Source organism: Entelurus aequoreus, linkage group LG09 (assembly GCF_033978785.1).
Source record: "Entelurus aequoreus isolate RoL-2023_Sb linkage group LG09, RoL_Eaeq_v1.1, whole genome shotgun sequence".
Classification (NCBI taxonomy): domain Eukaryota; kingdom Metazoa; phylum Chordata; class Actinopteri; order Syngnathiformes; family Syngnathidae; genus Entelurus; species Entelurus aequoreus.
This window is the reverse complement of record NC_084739.1, coordinates 66,131,874-66,154,498: the sequence shown is the minus strand read 5'-3', so window position 1 is coordinate 66,154,498 and position 22,625 is coordinate 66,131,874. Positions and strand designations below refer to the sequence as shown.

At 35.6% G+C, this 22,625-nt stretch overlaps 1 protein-coding gene across 5 annotated transcripts in view; it reads left to right on the top strand.

Moving 5' to 3' along the window:
- Positions 1-22,625, top strand: part of ebf3b (EBF transcription factor 3b) — a 459,151-nt gene that overhangs the window by 70,067 nt on the left and 366,459 nt on the right. For 4 of the 5 annotated variants that reach the window (XM_062059191.1, XM_062059195.1, XM_062059190.1 and 1 more), the window contains exons 1-6: positions 7,867-8,604; positions 8,796-8,952; positions 9,077-9,140; positions 9,279-9,334; positions 10,287-10,360; positions 16,356-16,424. In XM_062059191.1, the coding sequence (XP_061915175.1) occupies positions 8,474-8,604; positions 8,796-8,952; positions 9,077-9,140; positions 9,279-9,334; positions 10,287-10,360; positions 16,356-16,424 (551 nt within the window). In that variant the 5' untranslated portion in view covers positions 7,867-8,473. Of the gene's footprint in view, positions 1-7,866; positions 8,605-8,795; positions 8,953-9,076; positions 9,141-9,278; positions 9,335-10,286; positions 10,361-16,355; positions 16,425-22,625 lie in introns of those variants that run through there. The other variant, XM_062059192.1, reaches the window with a different exon arrangement.

The window sequence follows — 22,625 nt, the reverse complement described above, 5'->3', positions numbered from 1 at the left end:
TTCAATGGTTGGAATCTGCACTTTTGCATGATATACTAGTTACTATGGTCTAATTTGTTACTATGGTCATTTAATTAGTTACTATGGTCATCTAAGTCACAGCAGCTCAGACGAGGCACCAAGCAGTGTGGGCGGGGAGCGTTTCCACAGAGTGTTTCCAGAGCCAGCCTGAAATGTGGGTGTCAGGGACAGACGTGGAAGGAGATTTTTACAACAAAGTTCTAAAGCTTAGTGATATATCCCATATATCAGATTGTAGGTGTTTTTTTTTTTAACCTTCTAAGTCATATTTCGCTGTGTTTGTTGCATTTTTGTTGATTGTAAAACATTTTGATGGAGAGGGGGGGTGTCGTTCATATGTTGTCAATATTCAGTGTTTTATCCTTCATAGTTAATATTGTAAAAACCTACTTTCTTTATTTTCATGTACATTCTGGGTGTCTCATTCAGTAAGAAAAAAAATTAAGATTCCATTCCGTATTCAAGATTCAAGATTGTTTATTGTCATATGCACAGTTAAACAGACAGTTTGCCGGACAATGAAAATCTTACTTTGCTAGTCCACCCTTCAACGAGTATTGCATTGTAAGGTTTTTAACGTTCTTAGCATTTAAAATATATATTTTTTTAAATATACCTGTTTAGATGATTTATTGTAATAGTGTTTATGTTGCGTTTCGCTTGATTGTAAAATATGTCGATAGAAAAAGGGGTGACGTTCATATGTTGTCAATATCCATCCATCCAATTTCAATATTCAATGTTTTATCGTTCATAGTTAATATTGTAAATCCCACATTCTTTATTTTCACGTACATTCTGGGTGTCTCATTCAGTAAAAATGTGTTTAATTCCACTCTGTTTTGTAAGGTTTTTAACGTTTTTAGCATCCAATCCGACATTATTGTGAGGTTTTGTATTAGTGTTCCTAAAAAATCTGATATACTAACCCTCCAGACACATTTATTTCTCAAAATGTGGCCCCCCAGTCAAAATAATTGCCCAGGCCTGCTTTAAATGAACATTTAAAATAATATACCTGTTTAGATGGTTTATTGTAATTAGTCAATATGTTGCGTTTTGCTTGATTGTAAAATATGTGGATGGAGAGGGGGGGTGACGTTCATATGTTGTCAATATTCAGTGTTTTATCCTTCCTAGTTAATATTGTAAATCCCACTTTCTTTACTTTCATGTACATTCTGGGTGTCTAAAATTGAGATTCTATTCCGTATTCAAGATTCAAGAGATTCAAGATTGTTTATTGTCATATGCACAGTTAAACAGACAGTTTGCCGGACAATGAAAATCTTAAACAAGTATTGTATTGTAAGATTTTCAATGTTTTTAGCATTTAAATGAACATTTTTAAAAAATATACCTGTTTAGATGGTTTATTGTAATAGTGTTTATGTTGCGTTTCGCTTGATTGTAAAGTATGTGGATGGAGAGGGTGGGGAGGGGGGGGTGACGTTCATATGTTGTCAATATTCAGTGTTTTATCCTTCATAGTTAATATTGTAAATCCCACATTCTTTATTTTCATGTACATTCTGGGTGTCTCAGTCAGTAAAAAAATTTAAAATTCCATTCTGTTTTTTCAGGCGGTCTGTCATAACGTTTTTAGCATTCAATCAGACATTATTGTGAGGTTTTGTATTAGTGTTCCTAAAAATAGGACCCAAACACACATACTGTACAGCAGATTTTCACAGCTTATATATACATATATATATATACACTACCGTTCAAAAGTTTGGGGTCACATTGAAATGTCCTAATTTTTGAAGGAAAAGCACTGTACTTTTCAATGAAGATAACTTTAAACTAGTCTTAACTTTAAAGAAATACACTCTATACATTGCTAACGTGGTAAATGACTATTCTAGCTGCAAATGTCTGGTTTTTGGTGCAATATCTACATAGGTGTATAAAGGCCCATTTCCAGCAACTATCACTCCAGTGTTCTAATGGTACAATGTGTTTGCTCATTGGCTCAGAAGGCTAATTGATGATTAGAAAACCCTTGTGCAATCATGTTCACACATCTGAAAACAGTTTAGCTCGTTACAGAAGCTACAAAACTGACCTTCCTTTGAGCAGATTGAGTTTCTGGAGCATCACATTTGTGGGGTGAATTAAACGCTCAGAATGGCCAAAAAAGAGAACCTTCATCTGAAACTCGACAGTCTATTCTTGTTCTTAGAAATGAAGGCTAATCCACAAAATTATTTGGTTGACCCCAAACTTTTGAACGGTAGTGTGTATATATATATATATATATATATATATATATATATATATATATATATATATATATATATATATATATATATATATATATATATATATATATATATATATATATATATATATATGTATGTGTGGGGAAAAAATCACAAGACTATTTCATCCCTACAGGCCTGTTTCATGAGGGGTTTTCCTCAATCCTCAGGATTGAGGAAAACCCCTCATGAAACAGGCCTGTAGAGATGAAATAGTCTTGTGATTTTTTCCCCACACATGCATATTACGCTCTACCACGGTATCGAGCACTATTTTTTGGATAATCTAATTAAGACATATATATATATATATATATATATATATATATATATATATATATATATATATATATATATATATATATATATATATATATATATATATATATATATATATATATATATATATATATATATATATATGTATACATAGATAGATAGATAGAAAGATACTGGCCCTCAGAAAACATTGTTTTCTCTAGATTTGGCCCCCCGAGTCAAAATACTTGCTCAGGCCTGCTCTAGAGGAAACCCTGGAATGAATGAATGACCTATAGAAATGTTTCAAAAATAAAATTCACAATTTAACCTGGCTAAAACCAACATTTCGCTTCGTGTTGTTGCTGACAAAGCAAATGATTGTAAAATATGTCAATGGAGAGGGGGAGGGGGGGGGTGAAGTTAATTTGTTGTCAATATTCAGTGTTTTATCCTTCATAGTTAATATTGTAAATCCCACATTCTTTATTTTCATGTACATTCTGGGTGTCTCAGTCAGGAAAAACCTTTAAATTCCATTTCGTTTTGTAAGGTTTTTAACGTTTTTAGCATCCAATCAGACATTATAGTGAGGTTTTGTATTAGTGTTCCTAACAAATTAGATATACTAGCCCTCCAGACACATTTATTTCTCTAAATTTGGCCCCCAGAGGCAAAATAATTGCCCGGGCCTGCACGACTTAGAGTGACTCTCATGGGCTTCACCGATTCAAAGTTTGTGACTCTTTCCCACCCTGAAATGCGTGCAAATATAATAATTGAAGGCGCTGCTCAGTATTTATGACTTGCAGTGTGTTGCCTGTGCTTTATTTGCACATGTGACCGCGTCCACACTGATGAGATTTCAAATTTGACCTTTCAAAGTCTTCATTTTCCCTTCAATATGTCCCGTTAATATGTTCCCACTTACGGCCGAATAATCACATTCCCCTCGCCTCTTTTTGACATGTACTTTTATTTAAATAGGTGCACAAAGCAGTGATGGACACCTCCATGATGGAAGGCTGTGCATGAGACTGATGGCACCTGGGGTATTTTCTCCCTCTCTCTCTCTCCCGGTCATATGTATTTCGCTGGAAATTTCCAGGGGATATTTTAGATGTTAATAGCCCTGAAGTGGTCTCGGTTTCTTATTTAATTTCTCTCGCCTTCTTTAAATGTAATTCGCCCACAGACTGTGCCGGGAGGCTTCGAAAGAAGAAGAAAAAAAAAGTCTCTCATTTCCACAGCAGAATGGAAATGCAAATGGCGCACACACACACACACACACACACACACACACACACACACACACACACACACACACACACACACACACACACACACACACACACACACACACATGCCCTTGACACAACTCACCAGTGCACACAATTAAGTTGGTCACTGAATGTGAAGTCTGGTGCAGCACACTCCATTTTATACCATTGTTGTTATTATTTCCATCATTATTCTGCTCCCTCTTGGCTCTTTCTCCACACAATTAAAAAAAATGCCATTAATTTATCATACAAATGCAACAATTTCTAAAGGATAAAAAAAAAAAAAATTGGCAAAAAAAAATACATTTTACTGTTAAAAAAAAAGACATTTTGGTTGCATGAAAAAAAAAGAAAAAAGAAAAAAAAAAAGTGTCCACTATGAATGTTACCAAAGAGGGGCGCTGTCCGTCTATCAGACACTCCACGCGAATCGATCCCACCACTCCTGGCTTTTCCCCCCCTCCTCCTTTTAAATAATTGATATATTATAACCACAACCTGCACCAAAATAATCTATAAATTCTAATTTTATTGATGTCTTATTATGTTCTGTAATGTGTTTTTGTTTCTTTTTAAACTCAACGTTTTTATTTAAAAAGGAGAAATTCAAGCTTTACAAAGATCGTTCGTTAATAAAAAAAAAAAAATGCAATTATTCCATTGAAATAAAACAAATAAAATGTAAAAATATAATAATTAAAACATGAGAACGGGATAGTTTTCGTGAACGCAAACATGGGGAATAATCATAAAAAAAAGAGAATTAAATATATATTTTAGTGAAAGGAAATTCTGCGTGGGCTGATTAAAGGCATTAAGAATTAAGAAGGAAGTGTGGGCGTACATGTAATTAATAATTCATCAACGAACGATCCCTTTTGAAAAAAAAAATTAAGAAAAAAAAAAAAGCGAAGCTGCTATTTTCATAAATAAAAGTCAAACTCCCGCTTGTGTTGTAGGTGTATAATAATAATAATAATAATAATAATAATAATAATAATAATAATAATAAAAGTGTATTTTGGTGGTTCTCCGTGGATGTGGACGGACAGCTGGGCAGCGGCCGGCTGATTGACTTTGTGGTGACATCTGGGAGGCCCGCTGGCCCCTGGCACGCGTGGAGGCTGATGTCGCCATTTACATGCAAATTTAGGAAGATCATCAAGGGCCTCGCCCCGTAAATTCACCCCCCACGCACACGCACACACACACACACACACACACACGCACACCGCCGAACACACAGTATAGAAAAAAAAAAAAAAAAAAGCCAGTAGTGCTCCATGACAGGAAGTCCTCATTGGTGTTTGATTTCATATCAGTGGAGGTCAACGCGGCTGTGACGTCACAAATGACGGACACACACACACACACACACACACACACACACACAGATTGTTTACTTCCTGTCCTCGCACCAATAACTTGCACACATAAAACAGATTTAGTAGGAAATCCACAAATGTTGCTCTTATTTTGTATTACTCTGAACTTTTTGTACATTTAACTGTATATTTGTCAAATAAATCCTACTATATAACCTTTTTTTTTCTTCTTCTAAATCCTCCTGAAAAATGCAAATTGATCAAATTACTTTTTGTAAGAAATTCTAACACACACATGAATTAATTCGACTTTATTACCAACATATGAACTGCATTACTAAATACTTTTCAAAAAACATTTTATTAAAAAAATGACTGTTTTCAGTTTGACTGATTATTTCTTTATTCGTTTCCTGTTAATTACAATTTGTAGGAAATATACTATTTCTTTACTTTTTTGTAAAGAAATTAACTAAATAATCACTTTTTACTGATTCTTCCTTGTTAGAAATCCTACTAAATACCACAAACTTCTTAATTTCTAATTATTTCAATAACCTGCAAATATGTTGAAATTTAACTTAACACTCATTTTTTAAAGAAATCATCAAACAACACAAAACTGCCTGTTTTAAAAAAAATAAAATAAAAACAATAATTGACTAAATACCCTGCAAATTAGTCAGTTTCCTACCAATTATTAATTGATGAGTAACTTTCTCTTGTTCCATGGCTTCAGGCTCTATGGTTATCATCACACTTTCCCCACTTAAGTCACACATGAGTCATTTATCTATACCAATTTTTAAAAAGTCAAATTTGATCCTCGCTATTTCTACTAATTAACATACACATGAATCATGTTTTTGCTCAAAACCTTTAATAAAAAATCATATTCAAACCAATGACAGTTTTCTAATTACCTAGTTTTGTACAACAATGCCCACATTTGTTGATCCACCTCTGGCTCTATGGTTATCATCACACTTTTCCCACTTAAGTCACAAATGAGTCATTTATCTATACCAATTTTTGAAAGTCAAATTTGTTTCCTCACTATTTCTATTAATTAACACACAAATTAATCTTTTTTTTTTTTTTTTGCTCCAAACCTTTAATAAAAAATAATATTTAAACCAATGACTGTTTTCTAATGACTATGTTTTGTACGATAATGCCCACATTTGTTGATCCACCTCAGACTCTGTGGTTATCATCACACTTTTCCCACTTAAGTCACAAATGAGTCATTTATCTATACACATTTTTGCAAGAAAGGCCACCAGCAAATTTAATTCCTTGCTATTTCTACTAATTAACACATTTATTTCCTCAATACCTTTAGTAAGAAATACTAATTAAACCAATGACAGTTTTCTAATTATTGTTTTGTACGATAAAGCCCACATTTGTTGATCATCTAAGCCTAACAAAAAAAAGTAATACAAAATAACAATTTCCCTTGTGTATCAATAAGGTTTGTCTAAGTCTATGGTTATCGTCACACTTTCCACCATTGCATCAGGGAAATTAACTGCAAAGAAAAATGAAAAGTGCGCAGCACGCACACACCTTTCCACGTAAAAATCCATGCTTATGACATATTTAATACTTTTTTTTCAAGTTATTTTCTACTTTCTCTGCGTGCAGGACCGCCGCATGCAGCAAAAAAAAAAAAAAAAAGGAGCTCTCATCAGGCGGATTCAGGGCTCAGCTGACTCCCCTCTTTCTCTCAGTCTGTCTCTCCACGTCCAGATGGCTCCTGCACACAGATTTGCATTCATTTCCCCACTAATATGTCCACGACGAGCTGGGGGCCAGCTGCATTTGTTGTCAAATACGCTTTAAAAGTCCCTTTCAGGACGGCATCGTTACCGACCTGACGGCTGCTCTCTCTCTCTTAGTATATCTGATCTGTAAGAGGATTTGTCTCCAAGTTGCATAATTTGATAATCAGATTAGGGGCTGGGAAAAAATAAGAGCATCATCAGTGCGTGTAATGAGGGGTTAATTTCTAATAAATGTGCAAAAAAAAAAAAAGAGAGAGTTATTTGCTTAGAAAGGTGAGCAATTTGGCTAAAGCGGGAGTGTGGAGGTGAAAAAGCAACAGCTTATAATTCACTTAATGTTTGGCAGCAGCTATTAACCCTCAGCACCAGCTCCAGATAGATTGCTCAGGATATAGCAGCCTTCCCTCCCTCCTTTCCGCTCTAATCAAGCTCTCGGGCCGAGAAAAAAAAAAAAAAAAAGTAACACCAATATTGTTGAGTAAGGAATAATCATTTTAATAGAGGGAATGTATGCAAAACACTAAGGAATGGGGTGTAAATGCAAAAAAACAATTATAAAAATGGTCATTGAACGCGGCATAATTTTCTTTGAATTACGCACATTTAAACCAAAAAAAAAAAAAAAAATTTTTTTTTTTTCAAGCCAAAACTTGTCATCTTCTATCTTTTCCATAAGATGAAAAGAGTCCAACTCACCACATCGAAGAGGCAAAAGTGGAGGAATAAAAGCGAAGAGAGAGATGCTCGCTTCCCTCGCCATGCATGCTCCTCTCGCTCGGATACAGGGAGGGGGGGGGGGCGGGGGTGGGTGGGCGGGGCTAACGCGTCACGCCTCCATGTACGGTCAAAGCCCCGCCCCGGGCCGCCGCGTCACCCGGTGACGTCGCCCCTCCCGTGGGTTTAGAGTTTTGGCTCCCGGGAAAGAGTGCAGTCCTCGGGGAAAGAGGGCTTAGTTTTGCATGTTCCCATCCAGCGTGCGCGACGCGAACAGGGGCCCCCTTTCTCCACCTCTCCTCTCCTCTCGCGTGTGCGTGGAACACCTTCCACTGGTGAGCAGCCTTCCTTCCGTGCGTGTTCTCGTCTCGCTGCGCTGCCGCCGGAGCACAAGAAGAAGACGAAGAAGAAGAAGCATCTTTTCACGCCAGGGTTCTATTTTTTTAAAAAAAAAACAAAGTCCTGAAGGTTTCGGACACGGCGGTTCTTCGGGGATGTGTCCGCTTTGAGAGCAGCGCCACCCCGCACAAATAAGTCATTTTTACCCCCAAATATAACAACCCCCCCCCCCAAAAAAAAAAAAAAAATCGAACAATTGTGTGGATATTTTGTCTTAATAACTTAAGTCGAGCACTTTTGAGACTTGCTCACGTCGGACGGAGCGAAGCGGGAGAGCCGACCTGTGGACTTTGCGCCGCCCCGACACTCGCCCTCTTCTCGCCCTGAAGGATAGCAGCGCGCCCGGTGTGGTGGACCCTTTCCTGTACCCCCCACCTCCGCTCTTCTTCGCGCAGGAGGCTCCCGCACATTTGTCCTCAATGTTTGGGATTCAGGAGACGATACCGCGGGGCGGGACCACCATGAAGGAGGAACCGCTCGGTGGGCTCAACTCGGTCCGCTCGTGGATGCACACGGCCGGGGTGGTGGACGCCAACACGGCCGCCCAAAGGTACCCCCGGCGCGGCTCACCTCCGGCGGCCCGGCTCGCCATCATTCACCCCTTATTATTATTTTTTAATTTACTCTTTTTTTTTTTTACAAATTTGTCACAAAATAAAAAACAAAAACGTCTTTTTTTTTTTAAATTTATTTTTGCTCCAGTTTTTTTAACCGAGGTGTTCTCCCCTTCTCTCCCCGCAGCGGAGTCGGCCTGGCCCGGGCACACTACGAGAAGCAGCCCCCTTCCAACCTCCGGAAGTCCAATTTTTTCCACTTTGTTCTGGCCCTTTATGACAGACAGGGACAGCCGGTGGAGATCGAGAGGACTGCTTTTGTCGACTTTGTGGAGAAAGACAAAGTAAGACAACGACTCATCTCTTCTTGAAAAAAATAAAAATAACAACGCACCTTTGGAAATTAACAATTTTCATATAATTTCCCATATCTTAATGCTGTTATTATTATTATTATTATTATTGCAGGAGCCAACCAGTGAAAAAACTAACAATGGGATACATTACAAACTACAGTTATTGTACAGCAATGGTAAGTCTGATTAAGTGCGAATAAACCCACCATTAAATACCAATTATGGCGTGTTTATATTTCTCAACAACACCCACGCACGTGCCCTATTATTTACTGTCATCCGCATTAATGTCATTATTTTCTCTTTTCACACAGGCGTCAGAACAGAACAGGATCTTTACATTCGGTTAATCGATTCCATGACAAAGCAGGTAAGTTGCACTTGCATGCAAAACACGTGTGTTGTAATAAATATAATTTTATTACTACTTTTAATAATAATAATAATACGATAAAAGTGCATGAATTTATAGTATATAAACCTGCAGGAGAGTCACTTTATCCAACATTTCTTGCAAAAGGCTGAGAGGTCAAATATGGATTTTTGGAAATATTTACACAAAAACATGCGTTTTATTCCAACCGCAATTATGAATTCATCAACATTTTTTTTTTTTTTACCAGACTATAATACACAAAATGTTGATGAATGATGATATATTTTGTTATATGTTTAAATAGAGCGGTCACAGCATTCCTTCGCCAATGATCCGAGTCAATGACGCAGAACAAGCAATTTATGGATTTGTGTTTCCTCGGCCACATAAATCAAAGCAATGGGGATAATCACCCCTTGGAAAGAAAAAAAAATATACAATTTAAAGCTTCTAAATGTGACACTTTTTAAAAAAAAAAATTACAATTTTAAAGAAAATATAGGTGTGAATATGGAGTCTCCTTAGAAAGGGATGCTGGAGGCTGAGGATGCTGAGGAGGAGGAGGGATGGAGCGCTGATAGCTCCACGCCATCTGTTTCAGCCAATGCTCAAAAATTACTCAACCGTGCCGCCAGACACGCGCTTTTTATCCACGGGGAGAGAGAAGAAAAAAAAAAAAAAAGATCATTGTTAGCGGCTCAAAAAATAAACAACAGATTGCCCATTAACACTTTTTCCCCCAAATATCCACCAGATTAAAAGCATATTGATGACACTTCCATTGGAGCTCAATCCCCCCTCTGTCGGCCCGCCTGTCTTAAGTGGATTAATAGGGGACGGGCGCAGATAGGGAATTGTGGAAAATAGAACATTTTATTAGAATATAAACACAATTAATTTAATCGTCCAGAAAATATTTAAAAAATCTGCTCTTCTCCCCATCCAGGCCATCATCTACGAGGGCCAGGACAAGAACCCAGAGATGTGCAGAGTTCTTCTCACGCATGAAATCATGTGCAGGTAAGATCTTATTTAGCATGTTTTATATTTATATATATATATTTTTTTAATTGTTATTATTATTGATGGGCGGTTTTGCGCGCGCAGCCGCAGCCGCCGCCGCCGCCGCCGCCGCCGCCGCGCTTGATTCCATCTGTCAGCAGTGATCAGCCAGCCTTTTAGCGCCATTTAAGCACATAAATCGCAGCCTCTCACGTTGCGCTGCCATTCAAGCGGTGTCACCGATACCCGGCGTGGGGAAGAAACGCCTTTTGTTGTTATTGTCGAGCCCCCCCGCGGCGTGGCACCCACAGCTCTGTGAGCATTGAATTCGGATACTCGTCGGTTAAACCTCCCCCCCCCCACCCCCACCCACCCCCACCTCGTCTCCTCCACTCCTTCCTCTTTTGTTGTTGTTGTTGTTGTTGTTGTTGTTTCAACGAGTCGTGCAAAGTGCATCATATGCGAGTGATTTGCACCTTACCAGCCCCCCCCCCTACTCCCCTCGCCACCCCACTCTCCACGCATCACTCACGCTCAATTTGTACGTGCATCCATCACTCTGTGACACCTTGAATATGCTCCTGCTCTGCTGCCACAGCCTAATAATAATAACAATAATAACAATAATAATAATGCATCGATCACATTATTTTTGTTTGTGCTTGCACAGTTTGACAGGTGTTACGGTAATTTAATATTGTTGTGCTTGATTGACATCTGCAATACTGAGAATATTTGACTATTTGCACAGTGCTGCATCATCATCATCATTATTATTATTATTATTATTATTATTATTATTCATAATAATATTAATAGGCTTACACGGTTATTAGTCCCTCTATGATGCACCTTTTTCATTATTATTGCCTATTAATAATAATTATAATAATAATAACAATAATACTAATAATAATGCATCGATCACATAATTTTTTTGTGCTTGCACAGTTTGACAGGTGTTACGGTAATTTAATATTGTTGTGCTTGATTGACATCTGCAATACTGAGAGTATTTGACTATTTGCACAGTGCTGCATCATCATCATCATCATAATTATTATTATTCATAATAATATTAATAGGCTTACACGGTTATTAGTCCCTCTATGATGCACCTTTTTCATTATTATTGCCTATTAATAATAATAATAATAATAATAACAATAATACTAATAATAATGCATCGATCACATAATTTTTTTTGTGCTTGCACAGTTTGACAGGTGTTACGGTAATTTAATATTGTTGTGCTTGAGTGACATCTGCAATACTGAGAGTATTTGACTATTTGCACAGTGCTGCATCATCATCATCATTATTATTATAATAATAATTATTATTATTCATAATAAAATTAATTGGCTTACACGGTTATTAGTCCCTCTATGATGCACTTTTTTCATTATTATTGCCTATTAATAATAATAATAACAATAATGATCACTTTTTGTTTGTGCTTGCACAGTTTGACAGGTGTTACGGTAATTTAATATTGTTGTGCTCGATTGACATCTGCAATACTGAGAATATTTGACTATTTACGCAATGCTGCATCATCATCATTATTATTATTATCATTCATAATAATATTAATTGGCTTACACGGTTATTAGTCCATCTATGATGCACTTTTTTCATTATTATTGCCTATTAATAATAATAATAATAACAATAATGATCACTTTTTGTTTGTGCTTGCACAGTTTGACAGGTGTTACGGTAATTTAATATTGTTGTGCTTGATTGACATCTGCAATACTGAGAATATTTGACTATTTGCACAGGGCTGCATCATCATCATTATTATTATTATTATTATTCATAATAATTGTAATTGGCTTACACAGTTATTAGTCCCTCTATGAAGCACTTTTTTCATTATTATTGCCTATTATTGATAATAACAATAACAATAATGATCACTTTTTGTTTGTGCTTGCACAGTTTGACCGGTATTACGGTATTTTAATATCGTTGTGCATATACTGAGAATATTTGACGTATTTTGGCTATTTACACAGTGCCGCATCATCATCATTATTATTATTATTAGTAGTCATAAGAATATTAATACTGTGCACTCGCATAATCACTTTAATTATGAAAATGCTCATTATTCGGGTTGTGGCTTGCACCGCATCACACCGAGCTGTTCCTAATATTTAATTGGCTTACACGGTTATTAGTCCCTCTATGATGCACGTTTTTCATCATTATTGCTTATTAATAATAATAATAATAATGCACCGATCACATCATTTTTTTGTGCTTGCACAGTTTGACAGGTATTACGGTAATTTAATATTGCTGTGCATGATGCACCTCTGCAATACTGAGAATATTTGACGTATTTTGGCTATTTACACAGTGTCGCATCATCATTATTATTGTTATTATTCATAATGATATTAATACTGTGCGCTCGCATCATCACTTTCAACACTTTAATTATAAAAATGTTAATTATTCTGGCTGTTCCTAATATTTAATTGGCTTACACGGTTATTAGTCCCTCTATGATGCACTTTTTTCATTATTATTACTTATTAATAATAATAATGAAACGCATATAAGCGCTATTACCATTCAGAATGAAGTGTTGATGTTGATTATTTTTTTAAAGTATTTTATTTGGCTTGTGTCCCTGTTCTGCATCGTTATATTCATATTAATATACGCTCTCTTAGATGACCACATGGCCTGAAATACAATAGAAAACTGGTGTTAAAATGCAAAAAATATTATTATTCGTGTGGTTGTACTTCATCATGCTGAGATATTCTATTTGGCTCTTCTGCGTCTTTATAGTCATATTAATATTTGCTCTCTTAGTTGACCACATGTCAATAGATACAATAGCAAAACTGTAAGAAATGCAAAAAATATTATTATTAATGTGTTTGTACTTAGCATACTGACATATGTTTTTCATACTATCAAGTAATTATTCTGTTTCATCATTATTGTTATTATTGATAATAATATTGCCATATATGCATCACAGCCATGATGCAAAAACAACAGAAAAATAATGTAAAATGCAAAATTTCCACACTTAATTTATGAAATATGTGTGTTACTGTAAAGTTGTGTGCAAATGGCAAAAAAAAGAAAAAAAAGATGTAACGTAGCTCCACAATAATAAATATACTGTTAATTAATATCATTATCTTTGTAAGGGAAGTATTAAAAAGGACTAATATATTTTTGGCCATAAAAAAGTGATCAGATAAGACAACAATAAGAGCAGAGTCATCCCACGACAAATAAGTATTGCTGCTGTAAATCAGACTTTATTTTTTTTAAAGAGTGTGCGCTCGACCGACAATATCTTCGCACAAATCTTTGTTTGTCTTCCTGCAGCATATGGCGTAAATCAATCTTATTCTCATGTGTTTTCATTTCAAATGGAAGCCCGGATGATGAATTTGTTTATTTCTGCAGCTTTTTTTTTTTTTTTTTTTTTTTTTTTTTTTTTTAATTCATGTCCAAATCAAAGGATGTGAAAGGCAGCCCTGGATTGAGAGAGAAAGTGGGAAGAGTGGGGGGGCTGAAACATGTGGTGGAAGATAGATTAGTGCTTTTTGAGGCCATAATTGATAAATGCCTTGCAGAAATATTGGTTGAGGGTGGCACCTTGCATCTCCCTCAGAAATAGCAGCTTGGCAATTAGAGGTAAACAAAAGCTGAAGCTGTGAAAAGTGACTCCCTTGCCTCCCCCCCACCCCCCCTTTTCCATATTCCCCGCGCCCCTCCCCTTGCGGCGCTATAAGCCAAACAACACAACATGTTGTTTTTAGACATTTTTTTTTTTGCATCAATGGAAGGGCTATAGCGTGGTGGTCGATAAAGAGCGTTGTTACCTCTGCCGAGGGTACCTTCTTATTGGCCCTTTGCTCGTCGGTTAGCGGGGATATTAGTCCTTTTTGGGGAATGCTCACGAGTTGGTGAGGGGCTGGGCGGAGGAAAAAGGCCGAAAATGATCATGCACATTGAGAGTGTGAATACAGCTTCCTTCCATTTCCAAATAAATAACCCCCAAATCTCACTTTATAGCAGACTTGGGCAAAATACGGCCCGCGGGCCACATGTGGCCTATTAAGATTTTCAATCCGGACCGCCGGACATTCGACATCATTTTTTTTAGACCTTTAACATCAAAAGTGTATTTGCCATTATGATGTGCAGTGTTTTAAATGACCGTAAGTCTTCAACTATAGAAAGTATTTCAATGGTTGAAATGTGTCAGGAACAGACGTGGAAGCAGATTTTTACAACAAATGTCTGCATAAAAGTGATAATAAATCATATTGTAGGTGTTTATTGCACTTTGCATTCATATTTTGCTGTTTGTTACATTTTTGTTGTGTTTTGCTTGATTGTAAAAGATACACAACTATCGAGGAGCTGGTCTGAGAAGTAAAAGATGCTCATATGTTGTTAATATTCAGTGTTTTATGTTCATAGTTAATATTGTAAATTCCATGTAAAAGAGGAGTGATGTTCATATGTTAATATTCAGTCTTTTGTTGTTCATACTTAATATTGCAAATCCCACGTAAACGGGGAGCGACGTTCAAATGTTGTTAATATTCAGTGTTTTATTGTTCATAGTTAATATTGTAAATCCCACATAAAAGAGGAGCGACGTTCATATGTTGTTGATATTCCATGTTATATTGTTCATAATTAATATTGTTGACACCACGTAAAAGAGGAATGATGTTCATACGTTGTTATTGTTCAGTGTTTTATTATTCATAGTTAATATTGTAACTCTCACATAAAAGAGGAGTGATGTTCACATGTTGTTAATATTCAGTGTTTTATTGTTCATAGTTAATATTGTAGATATCACGTAAAAGAGGAGTGATGTTCATATGTTGTTAATATTCAGTGTTTTATTGTTTATAGTTAATATTGTAAATCCCACGTAAAAGAGGAGCGATGTTCATATCTTGTTAATATTCAGTGTTTTATTTTTCATAGTTATTATTGTAAATCCCACGTAAAAGAGGAGCGATGTTCATATCTTGTTAATATTCAGTGTTTTATTGTTCATAGTTATTATTGTAAATCCCACATAAAAGAGGAGCGACGTTCATATGTTGTTGATATTCCATGTTATATTGTTCATAATTAATATTGTTGACACCACGTAAAAGAGGAATGATGTTCATACGTTGTTATTGTTCAGTGTTTTATTATTCATAGTTAATATTGTAACTCTCACGTAAAAGAGGAGTGATGTTCATATGTTGTTAATATTCAGTGTTTTATTGTTTATAGTTAATATTGTAAATCCCACGTAAAAGAGGAGCGATGTTCATATCTTCTTAATATTCAGTGTTTTATTGTTCATAGTTATTATTGTAAATTCCACGTAAAAAAGGAGCGATGTTCATATCTTGTTAATATTCAGTGTTTTATCGTTCATAGTTAATATTGTAAATCCCACGTAAAAGAGGAGTGGCGTTCATATGTTAATATTCAGTGTTTTATTGTTCATAGTTAATATTGTTGATACCACGTAAAATTTGAACGATGTTCATATGTTGTTAATATTCAGTGTTTTATTGTTCATAGTTAATATTGTAAATCCCACGTAAAAGAGGAGCAATGTTCATATCTTGTTAATATTCAGTGTTTTATTGTTCATAGTTAATATTGTAAATCCCACTTTCTTTATTTTCATGTACATTTTGGGTGTCCCATTCAGTAAAAAACTGTAAAAATCCATTCCGTTTTTATTTGAGGTGGTCTGTCATACCTATTTTAGAACTCTATCGGACATTGTGACTTTTGGTGTTAGTGTTCCTGGGAAAAAGGGACCCAAACACAGATTTTTACAGCTAAATGTGTATACATCATTTATACACACATACACATTGCCCCCCCCCCCGGACACTTTATTTCTCTCAATGTGGCCCCCCAGTCCAAATATTAGCCTTATAGCAACGTAGCCTCGTTATGACTTCTTAACGAAGACGTCGTGTTTGTGTCCCGACAGCCGATGCTGCGACAAGAAAAGCTGCGGCAACAGGAACGAGACCCCGTCGGACCCGGTGATCATCGACAGGTAAGGCCTCATCTCGCTTGCTTTGAGGGTGGGGGTGGGTGGAGTCAAACGATTGACTAAACGGGCAGACTGTACGGAACAAATGATCCCCCCCCCCCACCCCCCCCAAACCCCTCCTTCCCTCACTTGACGGTGCCAGACGGGCCGGTTTGTGGGCTCCGTACTTCCAGAGAAGAGCTATGGGCGTGCGAGTGGCTGAGGGGGGTCTTTCCCAGCTATACCTGTGCGCCGAGGGGGCGGTCAACCACCTGGATGGGTGCAGGTGGTTCACTCGCTGGAGGATCATGCTGGGAATAGAGCTAATTAGCTTGGGTAGCTTCCTGTTTACTTGGTGAACACCACCCCCCACCCCCACCCCCTTCTCCCTCCCTTTTTTGTTGTTGTGTAGATGCTCAGTCACAGTGCAGCTGCTTGGTTTGTTTGTTCGCACGGAAAAACCACAAGGCTGCAACCAAAGTGAGGTGTTTAGAATGTGGTGTAGGTCTGGATAAAGGTGCTTGATCCAGGATGTGTTCCCTTTCTTACAGTATTGTAAAAAAAAAAGGGGTGGAAAGTGCTCAAAATGTGAGTTACTGAACATTTCTGACGAAAACACCAGCAGGTGGCGCTCTTATTAAACCTGACTAGTTTTGGATTGACTAGAAACTTCCTGAAAGGCAGGTGTGTACAATCTGACCCTACTACTAATTGGCCGTATCTGTATCGGGACAAGCGGTAGCAAATCTGGATGAAGGTGCTTGATCAAGGATGTGTTCCCTTTCTTACACTAGTGTAAAAAAAAAAAAAAAATTTGGAAAAAATTGGAAAAAAAAAAAAAGACAAGAAGTCACATTTCCTGACAAAAGGGGTGGAAAGTGCTCAAAACACGCACCCTTCGTGAGTTACTGAACATTTCTGACGAAAACACCAGCAGGTGGCGCTCTTATTAAACCTGACTAGTTTTGGATTGACTAGAAACTTCCTGAAAGGCAGGTGTGTACAATCTGACCCTACTACTAATTGGCCGTATCTGTATCGGGACAAGCGGTAGCAAATCTGGATGAAGGTGCTTGATCAAGGATGTGTTCCCTTTCTTACACTAATGTAAAAAAAAAAAAAAAAAAAAAAAAAAAAAGACAAGAAGTCACATTTCCTGACAAAGGGGGTGGAAAGTGCTCAAAACACGCACCCTTCGTGAGTTACTTTTTTAACGTTTCTGACAAAAACACCAGCAGGTGGCGCTCTTATTAAACCTGACTAGTTTTGGATTGACTAGAAACTTCCTTAAAGTGTGTAAAATGTGACCCTACTACCGTATCTGTATCGGGACAAGCGGTAGCAAATCTGGATAAAGGTGCTTGATCAAGGATGTGTTCCCTTTCTTACAGTATTGTAAAAAAAAAAAAAAAAAAAAAAAAAAGTCACATTTCCTGACTAAAGGGGTGGAAAGTGCTCGAAACACGCACCCTTCGTGAGTTACTGAACATTTCTGACAAAAACACCAGCAGGTGGCGCTCTTATTAAAACCTGACAAGTTTTGGACTGCCTAGAAACTTCCTTAAAGTGTGCAAAATCTGACCCTGCTAGCGTATCTGTAAAGAAACAAGCGGTAGCAAATGTATTACGTGAGTCCTTCACAACAACCAGCAGGGGGCGCCACTAAATATATATAGTGTTCAGTTCCGTTTATGTGCAACATGCATACGATTACAACGTAATGCATCGCACATTTCCAGCTGTGTCATGACAGCACGTCCGAAAAGGAGTAGGAAGAAGCAGTATCCTTTCTTCATCAACTTTTTGTACAAAATTGTACTACTTATGTGACAACTTTTTGTACACAATTAAACTATTTATGTGACGTTTTGTACAAAAATATACTATTTATGTGACTTTTTGTGCAACATCCTACTATTTACGCAACAACTTTTTGTACTAAATCCTACTATTTATTCGTCAACTTTTTGTAAAAAAAATATACTATTCATGTGACTTCGAACAAAAATATACTATTTATGTGAATATGTACAAAATCCTAATATGTATGTGACTTTTTATAAAAAATCCTAATATTTATGTAACTTTTTATACAAAATCCTAATATTTACGCGACGACTTTGTGCACAAAATTCTACTATTTATGTGACAACTTTGTGTACAAAATTAAACTATTTATGTGACGTTTTGTACAAAAATATACTATTTGTGTGACTTTTTGTGCAACATTCTACTATTTACGCAACAACTTTTTGTACAAAATCCTACTATTTATTCGTCAACTTTTTGCAGAAAATTCTACTATTTATGTGACAACTTTATGTAAAAAAATTATACTATTCATGTGGCTTTTTGTACACAAATATACTATTTATGTGACTATGTACAAAATCCTAATATTTACGCGACAACTTTTTGTACAAAATCCTACTATTTACGCAACAAATTCTACTATTCATGTGATAACTTTTTGTACAAAATTAAACTACTTATGTGACATTTTGTACAAAAATATACTATTTATGTGACTTTTTGTGCAACATCCTACTATTTACGCAACAACTTTTTGTAGAAACCGCATCACACATTTCCAGCTGTGTCATGACAGCAGGTCCGAAAAGGAGTAGGAAGAAGCAGAGCTTATTTAATTCCACCCCTTTTCATAGCATAGCAATTTTACCCCATTTCCTAGTTCTCTGTAACAGAACAGTGAATACATAAATAATGAATACACCATATAGTAAACAAATATTAAATACATAAACATTGTCTCAAAAGACAACGAAGTTCATGATAATTGTTGTTGTGAGTACTTAGTGAAGACTTGTTTGGATCATATCAGTAGTCAACTAGTACTTGTTTGAGCAGCGTGTTAAAGTGGATCATATCAGTAGTCAACTAGTACTTGTTTGAGCAGCGTGTTAAAGTGGATCATATCAGTAGTCAACTAGCACCACAGCACACATTCTATAGGCTTAAGTGGCGACTATTTAGTGCTACCCTTGAGCAACAGCTTCTCTCTTTAAGCTAAATGGAATGGAACGCTAATTAACGTCATCGCTAACTCCCACTATTTACCGTTTTGACTTTTTTGTTGTTGTTGCACAATACTGCAAGTTTCCCCTCAGTGACGCATCTGAGCAGGTGGACTATTTGCTCGAGATCAGGGGTGTCAAACTCCATTTCATTGAGGGCCACATTGCAGTTGTGGTTGTTTTCAGAGGGCCGATTTTAACAATGAGTAATATATGAATATACATGTATATATATATAATACATTAGCCATTTTTTACATAAACTGAAAAATAAATATTCAAATTTTACTTTAAAAACTGGCAGCTCAGTCACCGGAATTTTACAGTAAAAAGTTTTTTTTACAGCATATAAAAAAAATGGAATAAATGGAATGGAATGGAGAAACAATTCCACTGTTTTTAGGTTGTTTTTTTTTAACCGTAAAATCTTGTTCTTTTACTGTTTTTTTTTTGTTCGATTTTTAACATTTTAGTGCAGGGGTCCCCAAACTACAACCCGTGGGCCGGATACGACCCACCAGCATCCAAAATCCGGCCCTCGGGAAGTCCCAATTTAAAAAAAAAAAAAAAAAAAAAAAAATATATATATATATATATATATATATATATATATATATATATATATATATATATATATATATATATATATATATATATATATATATATATATTTTTTTTTTTTTTTAATATTTATGCGACAATTTTTTGTACAAAAATATACTATTTATGTGACTTTTTGTACTAAAATATACTATTTATGTGACTTTGTGTACAAAAATATACTATTTATGTGACTTTATGTACAAAAATATACTATTTATGTAACTGTTTGTACAAAAATATACTTTTTATGTGACTTTATGTACACAAATATACTATTTATGTAACTGTTTGTACAAAAATGCAGAGGACAAATTTCACCACATCTAGTGTGTGTGTGACAATCATTGGTACTTTAATCTTTAATCTTTAATCTTTAAAAATATACTTTTTATGTGACTTTATGTACACAAATATACTATTTAAGTAACTTTTTGTACAAAAATATACTATTTATGTGACTTTGTGTACAAAAATATACTATTTATGTGACTTTTTGTACAAAAATATACTAGTATGTGACTTTATGTACACAATTATACTATTTATGTAACTTTTTGTACAAAAATATACTATTTATGTGACTTTTTGTACAAAAATATACTAGTATGTGACTTTATGTACAAAATATACTATTTATGTAACTTTTTGTACAAAAATATACTATCAATATGACTTTTTGTACAAATATATACTATTTATGTGTTCAAAATCCTTCTCTTTACGCAACAACTTTTTGTACTATTTCTTCGACAACAAATTACACTATTTACAGTCTACAATTTAAATGATCGTTTGTTTTGAAATCATAACTCAAGCAGATATTTAAGTACAGTATTTGTCTTTATTTTAACCCCAAAAAATGATTTTTTGGAATACATGATAGTATAATATTTAGATTTTGATAATGACTTTTAAAAGATACGCAAATGCATGCAGTGCATGACTTTTTCAGGTCGAAAAGGTAAAGAACAAATATATTTAGTAAGAAAAGTTTGTAACGCATATTATTTCAAGGCATTTCTGGGGCCACAGGCCTTGAGTTTGACACCTCTCCTCTATATCCAAATTACTATTTTTTTTTCCCTTCAATTTTGTGCACCTTGAGGGAAGTTGACCGTCCTACTGCCTCTAAAGTGGGCGAGCGAGCGCGCGGCATTGATGTGACTTTCCCGGAAGAAGTGTCCAGGCTGCGTGTGTGCATACAAGAGGTGAGGGTGGGGGTTATCTGAATGTAACTCTCACCGCGTGGTGGGGAGAGACAGCAATGCTAATGTTTGACTAGGCGGAATGACTGTTTGCTTAGCGCAGAATGCCTGCTATCTGACAGAGGGGACAACTCTCTTATTAGTAATCAAATAGGGCTGAGCAGTTGTTGCTGCCACTCCACTCCAGCCGCTTCTCATGCATCCGGAAGTAGGAGCCGGCTGCCCTGGGAGCCTGGATGGATTACCGCAGCTACTGCTGTCTGCGGGCTAACACACACACACACACACACACATATACACACATATACTTGTATTTTTGACCTTCTTGAGACCGCCAAAAATGCCTACCTCTTTAGGACCAGCCTTTCTAGATATATAAAGATGTGTATTTACAACATTAATAATATATACATACTATGCAAATATAAAAAAGCTTGTTGTGAAAAATGAGTTGGAATTTCACAAGAAAAAGGTCACAATTTCACAAGAAACACTTTCAATTTTGGCAGTATTATAATAAAAGTCGTCATTTTACTCAACGCAAGTCAAAAGTTTACAAGAAAAACTGAACATTTGAGCAGTATTGTGATAAAAGTTGGAATTGTACTCAATAACAGTCGCAGTTTTACGAGAACAGCTTCAAATGTTGGCAATTTTACGAAAACAGTCGTAATTTTAAAAAAGTCACAATTTTATAAGAAGCCGTTAAAATTTTGGCAATATTATAATAATAATCGGAATTTTACTTGGCAAAATGAGGACAAAAGTCATAATTTTACTCAAAAAAATGTCACTATTTCACAAGAACAACAAAAAAATGGTCAATATTGTGATAAAAGTTGGAATTGTACTCAATAACAGTCGCAATTTTACAAGAACAGCTTTCGATTTTACGAAAACAGTCGTAATTTTACTCGACATAAGTCACAATTCAATAAGAAAACTTTAAAATGTTGGCAATAATATAATAATAATCAGAATTTTACTTGGCAAAATAATGACAAAAGTCATCATTTTACTAAAAAAAATTCACTATTTCACAAGAACAACAAAAACAATTGGCAATATTGTGATAGAAGTTTGAATTGTACTCAATAACAGTCGCAGTCTTACAAGAATGTTGGCAATTTTACGAAAACAGTCGTAACTTTACCCGACAAAAGTCACAATTTTATAAGAAAACTTTAAAATGTTGGCAATTTTATGAAGAGTCGTAATTTTACTCGACAAAAGTCACAATTTTATAAGAAAACTTAATTTTTTTTAGTAATATTATAATAATAAACTGAATTTTACTTGGCAAAATTAGGACAAAAGTAATAATTTTACTAAAAAAATGTCACTTTTTCACAAGAACAACAAAAAAATTGGCAATATTGTGA